The 8,514-nt window shown below is 39.3% G+C and overlaps 1 protein-coding gene across 1 annotated transcript; it reads right to left on the bottom strand.

Moving 5' to 3' along the window:
* Window positions 1-210: 210 nt before the first annotated feature.
* LOC129968363 (uncharacterized) lies at window positions 211-855 on the bottom strand. The gene has a single exon (XM_056082219.1). The coding sequence runs from the start codon at window positions 853-855 to the stop codon at window positions 211-213; it is 645 nt and encodes a 214-aa protein (XP_055938194.1).
* Between the last annotated feature and the right edge of the window lie 7,659 nt (window positions 856-8,514).

The following is an 8,514-nucleotide window of genomic DNA, read 5'->3' as shown; positions in this document are numbered from 1 at the left end:
TGGGTCGCCACGCACGGCCAACACGTGGGACATTGGCTGTCCATGAGAAGCAAGAAGCAAACAGAGTGGCGACAGCTTCTTATGGAGAGCTCCCTCGCTTGCCGTCGAGGGAAAGAAAAAACAAAGGTGACAGCAGAAGGCGCAGAGGAGAGTAAACCTAAAGGGAGTAAAGATCCCTGGGTACCTCGGGATTGGGACACCCGTACTCACCTATAGTAGGTGAGCCCCTGAGGGGGCACAACGGGCACAAGTGAGTGTCCCGTGGCAATTTGCTTTAGAGTGTCCATAACGCTGACAATTAATACATCTTAAAGGATTGGGAATGTATGGTCTGACAGGCAATTTTATATACCCTGCATAGACAAATTCTGGTAATTTTGGTGATTTGAAAGTCAGAATATGATGTTTGGTTTCTAGAACATTACCATCTCGTCGGATAGTAATGCGTTGTACATGTGTGACACCTTGGGATTTCATTTCAGCTGTAATTAAATCTACAGGGAGATTAAATATTTCCCCACAAGTGATAACACCCTTCGATATATTTAATGAGTGATGGGGGCTGACACTGACAGGAACTGTTGACAAGGCTTTTAATTTTTGAATTTGGTGAGCTTGCTTACGAGAATTAATCTCTACCAGCAAGTCACCAGAACGCATCTTGCGAATAGATGTTACATCACCGACTGTTGCTGCGATCGCTTTCTGCACCAAAAATGGCGACACGCTTTCAAATGTTTCGTTTTTTTCGGAAATACGTTTCAAGACAAAGTATTTATCAAAATGATTATCCAAGTTTGAAGATACAGGTACAAAATGACGCCCACTAAAGGGACCCTTCTTGGGAGGAGCCATACGATATTGAATACGATTCGGGCCCGACGGCACCGCCCACCACGGAGCCCAACAAGGGAAGGCAGCCACCGGCTCTGGCCATTCCCAGCCTCGGCGCTTACCTTGGTGCTAGCCGGAACCTATACGCTCGGAGTTACCCCCGGGGACAGTGACCACCCTTAACGCCAAGCCCAAGGAGTAACCCCTTTGCTTGATCCCTAGCAGACTAGCCACTCAGGTGACTAGGTACCAGCCGATTGATGTACAGGGGACCACAGTACACCACCCGTCTGTCAAATGGGTTGCCACGCACGGCCAACACGTGGGACTTTGGCTGTCCATGAGAAGCAAGAAGCAAACAGAGCGGCGACAGCTTCTCATGGAGAGCTCCCTCGCTTGCCGTCGAGGGATGGAAGGATCAAGTAAATAGCAGAAGGCGTAGAGGAGAGTAAGCAAGAAGGGAGTAAAGATCCCTGGGAACCTCGGGATTGGGACACCCGTACTCACCTATAGTAGGTGAGCCCCTGAGGGGACCAACGTGAGAAGGAACCCAGCAGAAAAGAACTTTGAACCCCTTGCAAGTGAGATTATCATGTAGTTCAAGTATGTTAAAAGTCAATGGATGAGAGAAACGATGGAGTGATGTCAACGATTCTAAGACACTTTTTGAGTCTGAATAAATGATATAGTTATCAGGTGGACTATTTGAAATGTGAGATAATGCATGAAGGATGGCAGTAATTTCTGCGGTAAAAATAGAACATGAAGGGTGAAGTTGATTGTTGTTGTTGTTAATTCCAGTTTTATGGCACATATGGCCATGCTGCGCCAAAACATGTGGTTAGAGCTGTGAATAAAAGGTAAAATTTTAAATATCATAATTGAAAAATGTTCTTAAAAGCATAAAGTCCAGTATAAAAGAATCGGAACAAATATAAAAGCTAAAAAATTTCAAATGTGAGGGTAAAAACCAATGGTCTTCAAATATTTAAAAATGTTACAATGGGGACGTTCTCCCACCAAGTCACAAATATGTGGTGACGATGCACCAAAAAAATGTAATCGATGGTGATTAAAAGAGTAGCATTCTGTTAAAATATGGATGACCGTATAATCAACATTGCATGATGTGCATAAAGGACATCTTTCACCCAAACAAAAGATGTCTATGAGTGAATCGGGTGTGGCCGATGCGGATTGGATTGGATTTGTGGGTTTTAATGGCGCAAGAGCCAATTCTGACCATACTGCGCCAAACGTATGGTTAAAATAGATATAAAAAATTATGTATGTAAAATTAAATAATTGTCAAAATGCACTATGATTAAAATGTCGGCATGGGGTTTTTAAAAGAGAACAAGATGTTTAAATTACATGATGATAAAATATTAAATAAAATGGTACACGCCAATAGCTTTTAAAAATTTAAAAATGTTTTGTGGGGGTGTTCCGTGGCCGATGCGGAGTCGAGTCAATTTGACATCGAGATTACGCACCGGAACAATTGGCCATGGTTTTATGTTGGGTTTTATATTATGCAATTTATTTGAGATTTGAGAATCCCAAAATGTTTGCCATTGCATGCGTATGTACGAGATATAACTCTTCTTTATATCACAATAAGGAATTGGCCGCCGCAATAAAGTGGATGCTGCTTTTGCCGCATTATCAGCAATTTCGTTTCCAATTATACCGACGTGACCAGGAATCCAACCAAATAAAATTTGAATATTCCTGGAATTCAGTGCTCGTAAAAGATGAAGTATATCCCAAACCAAAGGATGCTTAGAATTTTGAGGTTGGTTGAGAGAAACAAGAGCGCTCATACTGTCTGAGTATAAACAAAATTTACGATCATGTAAACTTGAAACTTTCTCAAGCGCGAGTAAAATCGCCGTTAGCTCAGCTGTGAAAACTGAACACGAGTTTCGCAAGCGGCAACTAAATGTTTCTTGAGAAATGACAACCGAGCAGCCAACATGACCAGTTGTTTTTGAACCATCTGTAAAGATGGGAATGTATGCAGAAAATTTATCACGATGATTTAAATACAGCTTTTGGAAAACAACTGGAGCTTTATTCGCTTTATCATATTGTGAAAAAGGATTATGGAGGGAGATGTCTGGGATATCCCATGGTGGAAATGATATAGAATCTAACTTACAGATTTGTACATCCGAAATTTGAAAATCAGCAAGCATTCTTTTAGTCCTTTCATAGAAAGGAAGGATGTTAGAAGGACGAGCCGTATATAATCTTGACAGTCCAATAGGCATAGTTATATGGCATATAGGATGATTTGAATAACTCTGAAGACGAAAAAATATTGAGCGCTTAACTGTTTTTGGCGCAAATTCAATGGCATTTGGTTACAAACTACATACAAACTATGCACCGGTGATGTGCGGAAAGCACCAGAACAGATCCGTAAGGCAGAATGATGTATCGTGTTCAAATGTCGTAAAACATTAGAGCGAGCAGTTCCATACACTTCGCATCCATAATCAATACGGGATAGTATAACAGATTGATAAATGCGAAGTAAAGAGGTCCTGTCTGCTCCCCATGATGTTGTTGAGAGGACTTTCAAAATATTGAGGAATTTCTCACACCTCTTTCTCAAATGAAGAGCATGAGGAAGGAAGGTGAGTTTTCGATCAAAAATAATCCCCAAAAAATTTACCTCTTGAACTACTGGAATATTAACATCTCGTTTATGTATTACAGGATCAGGATGGAGTCCCCGTTTTCGACAAAAATGTACACAACGGCTCTTTTCAGGAGAGATCGTATGCCCATTTCGGTCGCACCAAGCAGTAAGTTTGTTGATAGCTCTCTGAAGTTGCCGTTCTATTAAAGCCATATTAGATCCCTGACAGGAGATCTGCAGATCATCCACGTATAACGTTCCATAAACGGATGATGGTAAAACATGAAGGATTTGACTCAAATGGAGAATAAAAAGGGTGACACTTAAAACACTTCCCTGTGGGACACCCTCATTTTGAATAAAAGCATCGGAAAAAGTATTACCAATACGAACACGAAAAACACGAGTGTTTAAAAAATTCTGTATAAAATTCGGTAGGTTACCCCTAAAGCCGCAGTCAAATAAAACCCGAAGGATTCCGTATCGCCAAGTACGATCATATGCTTTCTGTATATCTAAAAATACAGAAACAAGGTGGTTTCTGTTTACAAACGCGTTACGTATTTGCGACTCAAGATACACAATATTATCAAGAGTAGATCGTCCACGACGAAACCCACTTTGGAATGGCGGAATGCATCCATTTTTCTCCAATTCATGAAGAAGACGCGCATTAATCATGCGCTCAAGGGTTTTGCAAAGGCAACTTGTCAAAGCGATTGGTCTGTAATTTAATGGGTCTTTGGGATCTTTCCCTGCTTTTAAGATGGGAACTACAGTAGCTTCTCACCACTGGGTTGGAAATAAATTTCCACTCCAAATTCTATTATATAGATAAAGTAGGTGTGTAAGAGATGTTTCATCCAGATGTCGAAGCATACTGTACGTAATTCCATCAGGACCTGGACTAGTATCTCGAGTTTTGGAAAGAGCACTTTTTAATTCATTCATCCGGATGTGGTTTTGTGTGTTTTACTGGCGCAAGAGCCATATTTGGCTATACTGCGCCAATCAAATGGTAAAAGTACAAAATTTATTTTAATAAAACACCCATTTATTTAATTAACGCAGACATATAAAGAAAATTTCCAAAAAAATGTGAAAATAGTTTTAACATTTTAAAATTAAAAAACGATGATCCATGAAATTTTGATACAATGATGGAACGTACAAATACACAAAAAGGAATGATTAAAAAGTCTATATACAAGTTAAAAAGTCAATAGCTTTTAAGAATTTAAAAATATTTGGGTGGTATCTTTCACCCACTAAGTCCTGCAATGTTGAAGACAGGGTAAAAAAACGAGCACGATAAGAATTAAAAACTGGGCATTCAATTAAAATATGACGAACAGTAAAATGAACTTTGCAACTGTTGCACATAGGTGCATTTTCGCCAAATATAAGATGCTTATGTGTGAAACGTGTATGCCCTATACGGAGACGAGTCAATTTAACATCCATCTCACGTATAGGATGTACAGGCCATAAAATAATGTCAGTTTTCACAGAATGCAACTTATTTTGTATTTGCAGATCCCATGACTTTTGCCAGTCAGAAAAAATTTGACAAGAGATGGACGTTTTGATATCATGAAAGGGAAGTCCAATGCTCAAAAATGACGTTGCAGATTTCGCAGCTGAATCTGCTTTTTCATTTCCATGAATGCCTACGTGACTCGGAACCCAACAAAAAATAAACTGGAAGCCTTCATTTTGTAAAAGACGTAAAGTGAATAAAATTCTGATAGCAATCGGATGTATCCGATTGTGGTAGTGTGAAAGGGCCTCTAAAGCACTCATGCTATCGGTATAGATGGCAAATTTACGCTGAGTGGAGGTTGAAATTTTCTGAAGGGCAAAGAAAATAGCCACCAACTCAGCAGTAAAAATGGAGCAACAATTGTGTAGACGGTGGCTCAGTGTATCAGAAGGAAGAATTATGCCGCAACCAACATGACCTTCTGATTTCGAGCCATCCGTGAAAATTGGCGCAAAAGATGAATACCGATAACGATGTAGTAGAAAAAACTGTTGGAAAACAATATGAGAGGTTGAAGATTTATCAAATTCTCTGAAAGGATTCAAATAGGTAAATTGAGGAATATCCCAGGGTGGGAAACTAAATGAGTCAACAGCTTTAACATGAACTGTGTCAAGACCCGAGTCACGCAAGAGTATTTTGGTTCTCTCACAAAATGGTAGAATATGAAAAGGACGGGCATTATAAAGGCGGCGAAGGCCAACTGGTAGCGATATTTCTCTCAATGGGTACTTTAGAAGGGATTGTGTTCTGAAATAATACGTAGCGGACAATTTCTTACGTCTTAAACAAAGTGGTAGCTGATGGCAAATAACGTAGAGGCTTTCTATTGGGGAAGTACGGAAAGCCCCAGAGCAAATGCGCAAAGCGGAGTGATGGACGGTATCCAGTCGCCGCAGAACAGTTGCGCGGGCGGAGCCATATACCATGCAACCATAATCGATTCGAGAGAGAATTATTGTCTGATAAATACGAAGAAGGGAGGTTCGATCGGCACCCCAAGATGTTCTGGCAAGCACTTTTAAAATATTCAATGATTTCTCACACTTCTTCCGTAGATATAAGATGTGCGGAAGGAAAGTGAGTTTCAGATCGAAAATCACGCCCAGAAAACGCATTTCATTCACAACAGGAATTGGAATACTTTGTATTTGAATGTTAGGATCCTGGTGAATGTTTCTTTTCCGACAGAAATGCACACAGCGACTCTTCTCTGGCGAAATATTGTGTCCATTGCTATTGCACCAAGCCACCAATTTGTCCACAGCATTTTGCATTAATTGCTCTACTACATTCATATCACTACCCTGGCACAAGATCTGCAGATCGTCAACATAAAGGGTTCCATTGACAGATGAAGGCAAATGATTCACAATTTGGCTCAGATGAACTATAAAAAGTGTAACGCTGAGGACACTTCCTTGCGGAACTCCCTCAGCTTGAATAAAATGATTAGAGTAAAAGTTGCCAATTCGAACACGAAAAGTACGTCTTGATAAAAAGTTTTGTAAAAATATGGGTAAGTTACCCCTAAAACCTAGATTAAAAAGTGTTGAAAGTATGTATGAAAAGTGTTGTTTCCTTCGAAATTGTTCGAGGAACTATTCTTGTTTAATTTTCGTGTTGTAAATAGCATCATTCATTTAACCTAGATTAGAAAGAGTTGTTTTTATGTAATAAAGCTGTAAATAAAGAATTTGATCAGAACGCTATCTGTTATTGGATCGAGACTTTACAGATTTAATATTTGGTGGCAGCGGAGGGATAGAACTTTGCGCGGTAAGCTATCATTAGCTAACTGGACTTGCGTTTCAGACTCAGAGATTTCTAGTCTGATAAAACTTACAATATCTAGGTTAAAATTACTTTTAAAAAGTTGCGTGGTAATTGCCAACTACAAGATCGACGAGTGGAACTCAAAGCGAGGAAGAATCGCTCAGCTGCAAGAGCGCACTGGCCCAAGTTAGAAAGGAATTCTCCAGCTACAAGTTCGACGAGTGGACTCAACTTCGATTGGAATTCCCTAAACCTCCAACCTGGTATCAACCAACCGACGAAGTGTTCCGAGTCTCCTGCACTCCGGTGAGTGCTTCCTAACTTTCCTTTCTCTAGAGGCAGTAAATTTATTATAAAAGTAACTGTCGATTACCGAAGTAAAATTTGAAATTTCAGTGTAGCATTTTAGAATTGGCTATTAAAGCAATTCAGTAAAGAAATTTTTAATTAGTTGGGACTAATTGTAAAGATTAAAATTTTGGTGTACAAGTTCTGTTAATAATATAGAAGTAATGTTAAATTGTAGATGCTAATTAACTTGTAAATGCTAAATGTAACCACAGGTTTCAGTGGCTGAACCAAATGCATTCGATGAATGATAACTGACTTTTATCGAATGAGTATTAGATGAAAAATTGTGTGACAGTTTGCAGCAATTAGTTGAATAGAAATCTGCTGATTTCAGTAAATTATTCAAAACTGGTGAAATATTTAATATAATTTATTTTGTGTACTGTATAAATCAACTGTGTTTTATGTGTATTGTTGATACATAAAGGAGTTCCTTGTGTTTAAAATCAGTTGAGTTTTGTGTAGCTTAAAATTTTTTTTTGAGAGTAAGATAGCTAATCAGTTTGTAAGTAGAATTAAATTAAGAAATGGCTTTCTTAAACAGAGCGTTAAAAATAGATTTATTTTCCCTGACGGAAGAATTAGGGATCCAGACTGACCCCTCAAATAAAGTAGTAGATCTGATCAGGAAAATTAAAGAGTTCCGAGATATTGACTTAGACTTCGTAAAAGATAGATATGAAGTTATAGTGGAAGAACGAAAAACAGAGAAAGAGCGCGTAGAGGCAGAATTACAAGCTGAAAGGCAGCGCGAACGGGAATTTGAGTTGGAGCGTTTAAGAATATCTAATTCCTCGGAAATTAATAGCTCACATTCAAGCCGAAATGAAAATTCTAGACCGCGAAGAGATATTAAGCATTTATTGCCTAAGTTTGATAGTAACCAAACTGATATGTCAATTTATCTGACGTTACTAGAGAGGCAATTAAAAACCGCCGAGATTGACGAGGCTGAATGGGTCTCTCAACTACTGTCATTATTGCCGTTAGATTTGGCTCACATCATAGCGAAAGAACCGGAAGACAAGGCTCAGGATTACGAGCGTATTAAACAAGTTTTGCTGGAACGATTTAAGATAAAAACTGAGACGTATAGGCAGCGTTTCGTGAGCCATCAGAAAAAACCGAACGCATTGTGGAAGGAATTAATTTTTGATCTGGAACATTTCTTAGATGGTTGGCTTTCGGGATCGGGTGTAACGGATTTTACCGGGCTAAAGAAATTGCTAATCACCGCCCAGATAAAAAAACGCGTCCCGAGACAGATAAGAGACCATTTTCTAGACGTATGGTCGGAGTTCGTGGATGCTTTTGTTCTAGCCGAGAAACTGGACCACTACGAATCGGTGCGGACGAAATC

The sequence above is a fragment of the Argiope bruennichi genome, chromosome 5 (genome assembly GCF_947563725.1).
Source record: "Argiope bruennichi chromosome 5, qqArgBrue1.1, whole genome shotgun sequence".
Lineage (NCBI taxonomy): Eukaryota > Metazoa > Arthropoda > Arachnida > Araneae > Araneidae > Argiope > Argiope bruennichi.
Note: the sequence above shows the minus strand (reverse complement) of the source record. Positions and strands in the feature narration are given on the sequence as shown.